Consider the following 14,035-nt stretch of genomic DNA (forward strand, 5'->3'; position numbering starts at 1 on the left):
CACGATGCACAAAGGAAATAAAAAATAAAACACCTGACTTTACATTTCATTTGTTACGTATATATACGTGTGGGAAAATTCCTCTCTCTACGCGCGTTTCACTATATATACTTTTAACCGAAGCTCAAACCAACTGCATCTCCTTTGATGAAATTTGATGGGTAGAGGAATCGAAGGGCCGGCTTTTGTAATAAAATTTTATTCATTCCGATGAATAAAAGTTAACGACCCATGACGAAAACAGTTTACCGTTGCATTGATCCATTTTAATTGCATCGTTGTTGAAGCAAGATTGAGATTGCGACTAATTTATTTGACAAGAAAATTATATAAGAAAATCTAGAGTATAAAATTAGACGTGAAACTGTTAGATCATTATCATCCGTAGATATAAATATTAGAGTACTCCGAAGGTCGAAGCAGAACACGACTGAGGATTAGTCTTGATTAATGAACAAGTTGGGAAGGTATGTGTAGCTTTAAACTGTCTTCTCTTTTTCGCGGGCTACAAGTTTATTTACCTCGAAATTAGTTTCCGGCGGCAAATGTCAACGAATTTAGTCCCAACGGTCTAGCCAGAGCGTTACGTCAGTGTGACACTCTTGGGCTCTATTTATACGGCACCAGGTACACGCACACCTAAGAAAATGGGCGCGTTAAAGTATACGGTCGCCTCGCACCCACTAGTCAAGCCGCGTGTGCAAGCTTCGGCCACGCAGTCTCGTTTTAATGATTTCCTGCGCCCATTGGCTAACATCGTTTCGCGTCATTGCAAATTTCTAAAAAAATTATTCCCCCTACAGTGCGATTATTTTCCCTCGGGTCATTGAACTGTTGCCACGGTAATCGTAGGCAAAAAAAACGAACGCACAGCCTCCGGCCAAGTCGCTATGCCTCGACAAAGGATGCAAGAAAATTCAATCGCGATCTCGGTGAAACTCTCGATATACCAGTTTTTCGAACGTTCGTCAAAGATCGTTATTAAAACTGGTGGAAAGCACGTGGAGGAACGAGGTGCAAAAAAAGTGGCAAGCTTCCAAAATAAAAGACTGTCTATCGCGGAATACGTTTTTCTCTCGATATTTAAAATTTTCAACGGAGATCACTTTTGCCAAAAATTGTAGCGTTGTGGCATATGAAATTGGTGTAATTCTCGTTACAAGTCCGTTCGATTGTTTCTTCGGGATCCGTGACTCATGTCTCACGGCACGACTGAACGTAATTTGTCGTTAACAGTATTGCCTGTTCCGTTTTGTTTCGTTTCTTTTTTTCCACAAACTCTCTTGAGCAATGCTCCACGAGCCGGTTGGAATTGTACGTTTCGGACGTTATCGCCCCTTCGTTTCAAGCCGTCACCGTAATTACATCTTATAATAATACTCGGTAATTTGGAGAAAGACTTGGGAAACACTGAGATCGACTGCATCTAAAAATAGCGTTGGAGATATAATTATAAATACGAAACATTGATACGACGGCTTAAGCTCGTGGTTAAAAGCGCTGAAGCCGTAAACAAGCATCCACGGTTCTATTCATATTCGTTCCACATTATTATAATAGTTTGGTTTCGGTGTCCGCGGGGGAGGGAGTTTATCGCGCGTCTATAGTTAAGCATTTTTCGTAATAGTATGATATATTTGCCGAGTCGTACATAGATATTGGTTAGAAGCAACGCTACGGGTTATCTCGAGTGGCCTTTCTACGATTTTTCTATGCGGGCTCGGCGCTCCCTTGCAACATTGGAACACAGAGACGCAGTTGGAAATCCTATACCCTTCGAAACGCCTCCTACCCCAACCGACCCCCGCAAATGTACTTAATATCTTTCACGGATTGGATTTCCCATCGAATAACCCTCCAACGTAATTCGAGTAGGATCTATGGATCATTGGAAAGAAAATCCATCCACTTATAATTTGCTATTGCGAAAGGAGGCAGGGAGCGAGTTGGCAGAGGCGCTAGAGGATTGTTTCGTCGATGGATTGGCGAATAATAGTTCCGCCGTTTAAAATGTATTCCGTTACCTGGAAAAACGTCCTTGGTATCCGGACTGGAAGGATGGATCCATCCATTCCTCTGCTGTATAATGCACTGGAACATGACGCCGTGCCGCGCGCAACTGGGAGAGTACACACAAAGGAGCCGAGATCCCGGCTCTTCTTGCCCTTTCCAACGGGCCTTCGAGCCTCTCAAGGACGCGTAAAAATCGCGAGCCTCAGCGACGACGATTCTCGCTGACCGAATCCATCACGTGTTTCACTGCGCGAGACGTAGTAGAGAATCTGCATGAAGGACGCTACTTCTGGGTCTAGGTCATCAAACCCGATCGATTTTCGCGGTTGTGAAATTTAGCCGCTGCGCGAATCTCGATGGATGATCGAAGAAGAGGAAGAAGAAGAGAAGGAGAGTCCGGCACATCCTCGCACATTTCCCTAACAGTCACGCTCGACGCCTCATCTCTCCAAGCGCTCTTTTCTTTCTCCTCTCTGCAGCAGTCTGCCCTGCTCTGCCCTTCCGTTTGCCCGTCTGCCTCTACCTCCCACCCCTCGCGCGCACTCTCCACTCCACTTCCACACCCCCCTTCCCCTCCTCTCCCTCTCCCACAGGCTTTTCTCCCAACAGCGAGCAACAACGGTCTCTATAGCCGAGTGACTTTTGACACAGGCATAAACACGCGCGATATTCCGAGTTTGGTCGGGCGCAGGGGTCACTGTTCGATCCGGTGCATCATGGAGGATGCGTAAGAGTAGATAAATAATGCAGAGTAGCGCAGTGGAAGCGCGAACGGAATTACGTTCTTCGAAGCGGCGGCCGCCGCCGCCGTGGCGCACGTTTCGTGAGAGAAACGAAAGCAGCAGCAGCGGCCGTGAGTTCTCGTTGCTCCTGCAAGGAGGGTGGCCGCTCGGCTGGCTGGGATCGAACTAGATGGCTGGTCGCCAGGCAACCGGATTCTCCCTCTTCCTCTCTCACCTACCGCCACCTACCGTGCTGCCTCGCTCGCACCAACGTCTCTCTCTCTCTCTCTCTCTCTCTCTCTCTCTCGCTCTCTTCGGCGCAGAGTCACCCAAATTCCCCTCTCCTCCCCCTCTGCCCCTACCCCTTCCACGACAAAACCTCCACTACCAGTTCCTACCCTCAACCCCCCACTCCATATCCTCGTCGTCCTATCCTGCTACTTCCACCGGAACGCAACGCGAAAATCCTCGATCGCATCGTCGACGATGTGCAAAAGTCGGAAACTTCGCCGATGCTGCTCTCTGCTGCGTGGGTGCTCCTTGCAAATATTAACGACTCGACACTCTCGATCCTTCCGCGATCTTTTTTCCCCCCTCCGCAAAACTGATAACAATTCAGATTTACCTTGGAGTAGATTTACATAGACCTCGCTTCGAGCTAAATTAATTCCTGCTTTATGAAAATTTATGAGAATTTGTCCCTCTTCTAGATTCACCGTTGGCGGAATTAAGTCCGCGGATAAAACTCTCGCCTCTCCAATGAAACGCTGAAGCCAAGTTTTGCAGAGTCCACCGTGCGGTCATTGTTAAAAGCCTACGAGTTGAGAAAGCTTTTCTAAATTGGCTCTTCATAAATAAGTGAGGTAAGCTAGGGTTAGCCGGGCTCCATCAATCTTTTATCAACGGGTGGATTTTAACTCTCGCAGCCTGTAAACGTTTCCTTCATTAAAGATCGGTCTGTTTGGAAATTTATGAACTCGGCTTTAATTCACTTGGAAATGCGCTTCTTATTTTCGCAGCTGCTCCCGTCCTTTAAATTTCATTCTCGCTGCCATTATTTAGTTGGCATTGGCCTTTCCGCCGTGTTTTCTCACGCTAACGCGTGTTCCAGTCAGCTGGCCGCGGCACGGATTGCACAATTTTTGATTTATTACATCGCTGCCCCTTGCCCCTCTGACCCACACTGGGCTTTTCCGCAGCTTCCCCACTGTTCAGTCGTCGTCATTTCTGAAGGAAAGAGCGCGCGAGAGTCGAGTTTTCTATCGACGCGCTTCCGGGGAGAACCGACTGTTGTGCGCCGAGGTGAAACGTTGTCGGCGCCAAAGCAGGCGAACAATAGTTGCACGAGCGAAAAAGCACACTCTCCAGACTAGAGATAAGCCACCTCGCCACACCGTATCAACGGTAAACAGATAAAACATCGGATAAACCCTTGATCAATCTGGATTCAAATGAATTTTTCTGCGTGACTTAATCTGCAACAGATTGTGAATTATTGGTAACGAAATTTTTGGTTGATCCGTTGATCGAGAGGTGCGAGAAGGAGAGGAGAGGAGAGGAGAGGAGAGTTGGTAGGGGGGAATCAATGGATGTTACTCGCGCTACGACCTCGTTATCTCTCTCCCATCTCTCTTTCTCCTTCCCCTCGAGCACGGCTCTCATTCACTCTCGGTGAACACGGTATGCATTCGACTCACCATTACGTTCTATCCATAGCATCCAACCCTCCAAGCGTGACCGTGACTGTGACTTAGCAGCCGAGTGCGCCAGCGCAACAGTTCAAACTTGCGTGGGTGGCTGCACGTTTGTAGGTGTGTCAGCCTCCTCCTCCTCTTGCGTCTCTCTTCGACTCCCTCGCTTTTTATGTCCATCCATCTCTGCTTCCTGCGCGAGTGTGCGCGTGTGTCAGTGTGTAAAGTAGCAGCTGGTCAAATCGAACGTCCAGCACCAAACAGCATTTGTCTCTCCAGAATTTTCATTTCTCTTTTATTACCATTTTCCCAAATACAAATGAGTGATTAACTTTGTTCACCGAATTTGTTTCATACGTTTTCTCCCTGATCAGAGCGTTGTTTATCGATGGCGCGATGAAATGTTCGTCCAGAAAGGACCCCTGACGTTAATGGCTCAATATTGTGTAGTCTATTGTCCAGGATTTCAAGGGGGAATGCAAAGCGGTTATGTAATTAATATTCACGGAGGATATATCCTGGTTGTTTCATAGTAGATATATTTAGGCACTTTGCAGCTGAGTTGGAGCCCTTCAAGTACGGTCAACAAGTGTTTAGGGTTATCGACACACAGTGGAGATCGTCTTACAGGCTTCTACGCGTATGTATCGAGTCCGCTCCCCGTAGCAACCCATTCCATCCATTTCCTCTCAGTGAGAACGAAAGCAAAGCACCGAAGATGGCTTCGTGATGAACTCGACGGATCGACGATCGAGAAATCGATAAGTATCGGCTGCCGAGTATCCGATGCATATTATGTCAATGCGTGACATTGCTTATTCAGCCTCTTCAGGGTCTCTGGAAGAGTTATCGATTTTCATGACTTACCGTTTTTACATACGCCTTTGTCCTACCACGCCTTTTTTTAATCTCTAACCGAGATGTCGATTCTTCCCAACTTAAATCCAACCGATGGTCGATCGACGGAAAAAGGTGAAAGGTGGCAAACTAATACTTTCCACTTTCTCGAGATGAGATACTGCTCTTTCTCCTCGTCGGATGATGGATCGAACGGAGAATTTTGATTCGCCTGTGGCCGAAAGTGCACTGCCAGAGTCGAATAATCGCAGGCCGAAGGTGTAATCGAGGAGATGAACTTTTCTCGGAGGTTTCGGGTGTGCAGGTCGCGCGCCTGGATTAATCTTGGAAGTTTGCTGGCTCGAGCGAGTAGCGGAAGAAAATTGCACGTCATAATTTCTCTGATGCCGCTGACCTTACTTGCACCGAAGAGAGTGCGGAGTTTTGTAGAACGCCAGGGTAAAACTTACTTTTCTGCCTTATAATGCGAGATTAAAGTTGGCGGCTTCGTCCTTTTCGTCCCGATTACTCCATGTTCCAATAAAACAGAGTGTTCTTCAAAGATTTATATATGACTATATATATATATATAGTACACACGTGCTGCTACGGTAGATCTTAACCTTTGCTCCACTAGGCAGCACTATTATTCACCGTAAAATCTAATTAACTCTCATTGTTTCCTTTCCATTCATTTCACTCCAAGTATGTACCGGCAGTTAAAAATTTCCATTCAACGCAAAAAGTTCAATGGAGTTTTCTGCCGAAAGTTCGAGACGTGCTTACGAGCGCGATGCGGAACTTTGAAAATTTCCAAGTACTTGGAGCTAGCTGGAAATTTAGCAATATTGTTTGGCCAGATTCTTGGGAAATTGGTATGCGTAACACAAGTGCAGGTCGAGTTGTACGTGTGTCGGTACCAGTTTGCAGGATTTAAGAGGGGTCGTAGCAGAGCGAGCAGCAGGAAGGTAGGCATAGCTCTCTTCTTATTGTAGTATTTGATGAGTAGAAACCAGGAGAGGGAGAGGGAGAGGGAGGGAGAGAGAGAGAGAGAGAGAGAGAGAATCGTGAGCTAGAATCTCGAAGGAAATTGAACGTACCTCAGACTCGATGAATACCGAATGCAGGTCATCCAATGAATTATTACAAACGTCCAAGCGGAAAATTGCTCGTTCGATATTCCTCGATTGAACGTGTGAACAGAATGATCTAGATTTGCCTGATGAAATTGAACAAGGGTCGCCACTTAAACCGAGATATAAAGGGACGCTAGGAAGGTCGTTCTTTTAAAGTGGGCGCGCTCGCAAGTTTAGAGCGTCCTCGCTGGCAGTCTAATCGCTAATCGTGAATGAACGGAAGAGATTTCTTCGCGCAGTAATAGCGTCCTTTTAAACCCAATGTTTCTCATAAACAGTTGGTACTGTTTGACTGGAGCCTCTGTCAACGGCTCCTCCTCTCAAAAGAGCACTTTCGTAAAATTAATAAATCATTCAGACCCACTTGGCACAGCCCCACCCTATATACATTATCATCCTTCAAAGGCCTTTTTTCATCCAATTCATCGAGCAACAAATAACACCGCGATACAATTCCATGGAAACGAGTAATTAAACATTTGCTCTGGAGCGTGGTTTTACGCACAAAGGTATATACGGTTAGTGCAAAGGTACAGTTAGCGCGAAGGTACTGCAGAGGAGCAAGGAGGAAGAGCATTTGTTACGCAGTGCTTCCGGTCAGATCTCGAAACAAAGTGGTGGCCAAGTTGATTTTGCAGCGCAGCGTCGAGCGTGCAAATTGAAAGATGTTTGCCGGGACGCGGAAAGTGCACCGCGCGAGTCTTTGTTGCGGCGCCAGTCTCAAAGAGTCGGAGGACCAACGGTTATTTCCGGCACGGAATTTCCGGACCGCCTGTGTCGTCGTTGCTCTTCATGCACGCCCACGAGCCGAGTAGCAGAAACGGAAGCGACGCACCGCACGGTTACTAATGCTCTTTCTCTCTTTTACTCCTTTAATGCCTTTCCCCTCGAGTACCCCCCACCTCTTAAAGCGAACGCCTCGCTCGCGACGGCTTATCCCGATCTGTCACGACCTTATGCCTCGCCTTTTGGAAATTCTTTTCCGCGCCTTGCGAAGCAATAAGCTTACCAATCTCTTATCTCAAGCACCGACTCTAAACTCCGCTCGAGCGTTTTATCTGAAATTTTTCATAAATCCACCCGACTAATCGCTTAAAACGACAGCGCGAGAGGGATTTGGACGAACGTTTCAATTTTTCTAGAATCTCCAGAGTCTCCCAGACGACTCTGCTTTTTTCAGAAATGACGGAACGATTTTGATTCGATTAGACGCGGGAGTCGTCGCTTGGCTAGTCGCGAAAAGCGTTTTACTGCGTCGCAAAGTAATTAGGGGAGCATTTGAATCAATTACGGACCACTTGAGTGATCTTGCACGCTCGCACGGCCAGTTTTAGATCGTTGACACCGCGTGGCCTTGCCTGGCGCAAACACTGCTTCTCCCTGATTGTCCGCTCTGCTCTAAAATTGCTGATTACGAATAGTTTAATTGGAAGGAAGGAGAATCGGGTCGTAAGAAAATTTCTCTTCTTAGTTTGCACTTTTTTTTCTTCTATTTTTCTTAATAAACCGCTCTTCTAATTAAAGCATCGTCCGATTTAGCTAATGTTTCATTCCCGGGTGCATGCAATCGTAAACTTTGCCAGTAATGCAGTTGAATCACCGCTATTGGAATTCGCTCTGGTGTATAACTTCTGGCAAGAAGAATTGCCGAGAAATTTTACTTGGGGAATAACAGAATGCAACGTAAACATTGTTCTCTGACTAACGACAGCATTATGCTGACTTTACGTAACACTCGGATGTGATTTAAGGCCCGAAGCTCCGTTTAATATTCCTATAATCAAATCTTGTGCGTTATTATACCGCGCACCAGCCTAACCTAGCTCCGTGAGTTTATCTTATCTAGGAATAGCAATTATGCGTTACTCCTTCGTAAAATCCACCAACTGTTTTTTCACTTTCCCACATTTCATATTTTCTTTATTCCACCCTCCTCTCCTACGGTCGACACGTGTGTTTCTTAGAAAACAAATCAATTCATTCCAGCGAGATTCCTGGAAGAAAGGATGAGCCACGAATGATTTCGAAAATCCACTTTGAGAGTAGACGTATTTTCTTGGTCTTAACGGCAAAGCCACAAATTAAACCGTGATACAGTTTTTAAGCTCCTAACTATATACAGGACTCGGTGCTGAAAATAGACAAAGGCTGGCTTTATTTTCACAAGTGTTTTGAAACGGTCGTTGAAAAATCGGAAAAAATGGAGCATGTTTGGACGAAGATCCGAGCGATATTGTTGCGGAAGTTTGGGAATTTTGCAAAGTTGGAGAGCGAAGAATTTGAAATAAAGGATTTTAATTTGGGCTTCGGAGAGGAAAAATGTAGAGGATGTGTCACGTAGACAGAGAGAGAGAGAGAGAGAGAGAGAGAGAGAGACAGACAGAGAGAGAGAGAGAGATAGGCATTGCAGAGACGGTAGAAAGGGGTCTCGAACAATGAGCGTCCACTCGTGCAACATCAATGATTCAAATTTCATTTCCGCCGGAGTTCAATGGATTTCCCAGACGACGCTACGGAGTGGTCCGCTGTTATTGGACAATAGCTTCAGTGTCATCCTGCCTGCCAACTATAATATATATATATACATATAATATAGCCGGATAAAAGTTTGCAGTGGTGCAGGTCTTTCCAGCACCTTTCGCGAAATTCATTTCCAGCGGAGCGCTTGCGTATACCTGCGAACTTTCTTTGCGATATAATTGCTTTAGTTTCAGGGAGCTCCCATGCGAATTATCCGGATGACTGACCGACCGAGCTAATGACTCTTCCGCCATTATTATTATTATAAACTCCTAATAATTATAGGAGACGTTCGAGAGGAGAAGAAACGTTCGCGGAGCATAACTTATTATCAGAGACTCGGTCCTCTTCGGATGATCCTGATTAATCAAGAAGAGGAAGACCGAAGAATCCTTCGCAGTGCCCTCCGGAGTAAGGGGGGGGGGGTGGAATTTAATGGAGTTTCTAGACTGGACAAGATTAGGAATTACGCATCGCGGTTCCAGCGGTGATTCGTCTCAATTAATGACTCGTTCCAAAGGACGATTATACCTCGGTACGTGCGTCTGGACCCAAATTTACGACTCAATAACGTACTCCGTGCATATATAGCCACCGGTCCTGATTAATCCGACAATGATATATACGCGAGGTTAAATCGATTTTCACTCGCTGCACTTTCTCATCCTCCGCTTTATCATTCATTCGACCGATGAATACTATTAGCAAAACCTAACGAAACCTTCTATTAAATTCAAATTAGCGCCACTCTAGTCTCCCGGTGCACGGGAATGAAAATTTAATCCTCCTCTTCGGCTCGTCTGCCGAATAATCATTGGTCGGATTGACAACCAATGGCACAGCTCGTCGATATAAAGCGTCGATATAAACGTTAAGACGAAACGTCAGCTTTCTTTCAATTTCCAAGAAGCCTCTCGTATTTTGCTTTCCACTCGGCTTTCAACGGCTAATCGCTCATCATCGACCTGATAATTTTCGATTTAATTGATTCGTACACAGCGTCGGAGAGTATCGCGTCGATCTAGAATCGCGAGTGTCGAAAAAATAGCTCGTGTTCCACTTTTCTCAACGTTGCGTTGATTTTTTATTTTGCCCCTGTCGGGCCGTTGTTGGTCGCATTGACGGAGTTCCGGGAGCTCGTTACGGGGTATTGAGAGTCGAGTCTTCGAGGTTGGAGTGTATAGCGAAGCTACAAAATAGCTTTTGGAGATGTTTCGCGAATCCAGTTTCCCACTGGAGGCGTCGTGCGTGACAGGTTACTTTAGCAGGCGTGTATATACGGCCTCTCAGCACCTGGCCGAACCAATTGGACGGATCTTGCTGATCACCTGCTTATGCTCGTGCGCGAGAGGCTTTGAAATATTCACCACCGTTGGCTCGCGCGAATAATCCTTCTTGTCTGAAACTGCCTCGGATTGCCTTCGAGCTGCATCAGCGATAAAAAAATAATTCCAACCTCGAGCGTTCCTCCAACGCCCCTTCGACCTAATCCCACAGCCGAATTAATCCCCTTGCACTATAAAGCTGCTGCTGCCCCTTTAGGCTTTGGACCCCACTTGTTGTTGTTGTTGTTCTTCGCCCTGCGAGACTCGTACACGTCGAGATTTATTCCTATATAATGATACAACCCACCAGGGCAACTTGAACTCGTAAAAACCTCTGATTTATGGTCCCATTGACGCAGTTCTCTCAGGGAAATAACGATCATCGAATGAATCTAGCACACACTTGTGTGTATATATATATGTATATGGACAGAGGAGAAATTTCTGTAGTGTCATCCGTTCAAATGCCCGAGATTAGCACGTCTAATGAAATAGCAATTTATTCTACCATCGCCTCGAGGACTAGGACAAAATTCTTATATGCTGATGCATATAGGTGCTGTACTAAATAATAATTTCAAATAGTGACTTTATCTCTATATTTTCCTATAAATAAAACTAAAGTTTCGGTATAAAAATTCCCAAGAACAAATTATCGTAATTACTGTACGATATTTGATATATCGCATCGCTACAAAAATTAATCCGTCGTGACTGTGTTCCGAATTCTTTAATGATAGCTCGAACACTGAGATGTCACATCGTTCATTAAACTGGAACGATTAAGATACAACTAAACAAATTTGTCAACAATGTACTTCTTATGATTCACTTTTGTGTCCAAGCTCCATGAAAATCAGACTAGTAACTAATTTTTCATTCAACAAATTGCATCCTAAGCAGCCTGAGTATCCAACTTCAACTCAGCACTCCAAATGTATTGCAAAAATCATGTGCTATAATCCAATATATATTCTCATGAAATATATCGTCGACTCAGAAATAAACAAAAAAGAACCTTTGCAACGCAAGCGCGTCGAATGACTTTTTTTTATTTTAATTGGATAATCGTTCATTGTGTGCCACGAAGCTGCAGGTGAAGCTTATATACAGTGGATTTATACAAAGAAGCATATATAGACGCGTCTCTTCCGTTGCGATGAAATTCTGAGCGTTGGAACATCTGCTGCAAACCACCTCGTATATATATGTATACTGAAAGCGTGTAGTCGCGACAGCGGATAATTTGATTGCACTCGAGGTGTCCCTGTCCGTCCCTTTCCCTCTTTCTCCTTTCATTCGACTCTCCCCCCTCCCCCCCCCCCCCCCCCCCAAGTTGTCTTGCTTTATACTAGCTGGACGTGCGTAACATGCGTAAATGACAGCTGCATGCGCTTCGCGTGTCTAGAATGAATCTGCGTTTAGCTATAAGTCAAAGCTGCGCCAGAAGATGCTGTTCTATTCGGAACCGACCTTGCATCCTCCTGGCTCGCTCGAGTCAAGAGAGCTTCGCCTCTCTCACAATGAATTCAGTGTTGCTCAATTGCGCTATCGCTGACGCCGTCAGCAACGAATACGAATATAACTGGCGGCTCATGCGATAATCGCTAGGAACGCCAATTCCAGATTGAGAAATGAATCGGGCTTCTACGTCCACCCCCCCCCCCCCCTCGATCATTCCCTTCTCTTTAATTATACTCGACAGAATAGAGTCGTCGATCACTTGTAGCACCGATTCAGTTTAATCTCTCTCGCGTGGAATTTCGTTCGAACGTTTCTAAAAAGATAAACGTGGATACAGATTTTATTATCCTGGATAATTCCTGATTGGTCAGTGGTGAAAGTTGTTAAAACAGTTTTTGATTTATTGAAAATTGTGTATACTGGTGTATTTTTAGCGACGTTCATCCGATGTTGTGATTAATTAAATTGTGTATACATAGAGTAAGTTCTGTTACAGTATATACTCTAAATTAGCTTGATTGCCTTAATAGAGAAGTCGTAACGTCTCTTGTGTAAGAACTCGAGCATATTAACACTGGAAAGTTTCCACGAAAAGACGGTGGCGAGCGAATTAAAAGATCGCTGCCGCGAAAACTTTCTTAATAAGCTTTTTATCAGGTTTTTATGAGTTTGTAATATCGTCCAAGACGTGGAAAGGCTCAATATTGTCCGGCAACTTCCGCTTATAAGTCAATGATGAATATTTAATAGCAATTATATGAACAATTGCACGCAAATTTGATAGCAATTTTTGAGGAGACTCGTAATTTACTGATGGAGCGAGTATACAGCCGGAAGAGGAGATGCTCACGGGAATATCTTGTTGTGGGTGTGGCTGCTGATCTAGAAGGATAAGGATAGAACTCTGAGGAGCATTGTGCAGGTTAGGATCCAGGGAATTGCGAGTTTTCCTTCTTGTGGAGGGTGAGACGAAAATTTATGTTAGAGGGTTTTCTCGTGTATATATACACTTAGTTAGGGCTAGCACATCGCCTTGCGAAGGTCAGGAATCTGTGCCAAATGCTGAATTCTGGTCAGCTCCGAATATCAATCTTCTTTCCGAAATGGAATATTTCCCGTACGCTTCAAAATTAGCATTGTACTCTGGTACTTTTCAATAAACCTTGTGAGTAATGATGCATGGGCAGCATCAATTGCCTTGATTGCATATTAACACCATTAAAACGTTAAAAATGTCCGCGGAAGCGTTTAGTATGCCAATAAATTCAAATGATAATGTTGATGAAAGCGTCGTGTAACGAGAAGGAAAGGCGAGAAGTAAAGATCTCGTTAAAGCTGCATGAAATCCTGCTTGAAAGTCGAGGCATAAGAAATTGGCGATGGAGTTGAGTGGTTTTCGAGGAAAGGATCATCGCCGATTTGGGGAATTCATTTATGGAGAAAGTGTGAGATATTCTTGCGGGAGAAAGAAATCCGATGCTTTTTTTTTCTTTTCTGCAGCGAAAGTTCTCCAATGGCTGTTCAACAATAGCTTTCCAAAAATAGAGTTCATTAATAAGTTTGGCCGCACGACAGGTTAGCAAGAAAAATAGCGAAACTTTTCATCGCATAGTTTTTCGAAACTTTTGGTCACGTTCCAATATGGCTGGAATGGTCCACGACCGTGAAAATAGAGAATGCCTCGGCATAGTTTTATCGGCTGTCATCGGATAAAAATCGTTATATATTTATTGCATTGTTTCTCCTCGATCCTTTGGTATATGTCCTCCTCGTACCTCCCTTCATCCCTTTTATTACATTCCCGATGTTCAACGCTGCAATAAAGCCAAACAGAAATGATTTTCACGACGAATAAAACGACGATTCCATTTTTTTAAGCATCGTACAAGATCGAACTGCCAATTGGATTAATCTCGTTCGCACTTACCAGCGATACGCTAGTTTTCGATATTTCAATTCACGAGCGGTATGGGATGCTCGGAGGATCAACTTGGGATGCAGTTTCAAGCTGTGAAAACGGTACGCTCGTAAAAAAGACGCGGCATTTTATTCAGATGCTAGTATTCCGATGAATTCATTGGTTGCCAAGCGAGTCTGGCTATAAAGTCACGGAATCGTTATACGAGCCGTGACTTTTCAACGGTGGGACGCCTAGGAGGAAGGTTAGAAGAATGAATAGGGGGGGGGGGGGGGGGGGGAGTGTTGTTTTGGAACGAAGGAGTCCCGTGGCCCGTTCTATTTGTTTATTCCAACCAGGTCCCATGGTGCCTCGCATTCGATTAGTTCACAGTTGTTTATAACTCAAAGTTTGCGCGTGTATCCGCTTG

General features: G+C 44.9%; 2 protein-coding genes across 4 annotated transcripts in view; one reads left to right on the forward strand and one right to left on the reverse strand.

Moving 5' to 3' along the window:
• The window catches only part of LOC136780191 (SLIT-ROBO Rho GTPase-activating protein 1-like), a 51,410-nt gene that overhangs the window by 29,986 nt on the left and 7,389 nt on the right, over positions 1-14,035 (reverse strand). Inside the window, exon 1 of one of the 2 annotated variants that reach the window (XM_066738397.1) lies at positions 2,025-2,549. The exons of the other annotated variant lie outside the window; for it this stretch is intronic. Within the exon in view, the coding sequence (XP_066594494.1) occupies positions 2,025-2,100 (76 nt within the window). The 5' untranslated portion in view covers positions 2,101-2,549. Of the gene's footprint in view, positions 1-2,024; positions 2,550-14,035 lie in introns of those variants that run through there. 2 annotated transcript variants of the gene reach the window in all.
• Positions 1-14,035, forward strand: part of Nup44A (nuclear pore complex protein Nup44A) — a 35,805-nt gene that overhangs the window by 10,937 nt on the left and 10,833 nt on the right. Inside the window, exon 1 of one of the 2 annotated variants that reach the window (XM_066738493.1) lies at positions 2,702-2,740. The exons of the other annotated variant lie outside the window; for it this stretch is intronic. The gene's annotated coding sequence lies outside the window, so the exon portion shown is untranslated. Of the gene's footprint in view, positions 1-2,701; positions 2,741-14,035 lie in introns of those variants that run through there. 2 annotated transcript variants of the gene reach the window in all.

Source organism: Prorops nasuta, unplaced genomic scaffold, assembly GCF_024137725.1.
Source record: "Prorops nasuta isolate Cenicafe-Biocafe unplaced genomic scaffold, Cenicafe_Pnas_1.2 PNAS00002, whole genome shotgun sequence".
NCBI classification, from domain to species: Eukaryota; Metazoa; Arthropoda; class Insecta; order Hymenoptera; family Bethylidae; genus Prorops; species Prorops nasuta.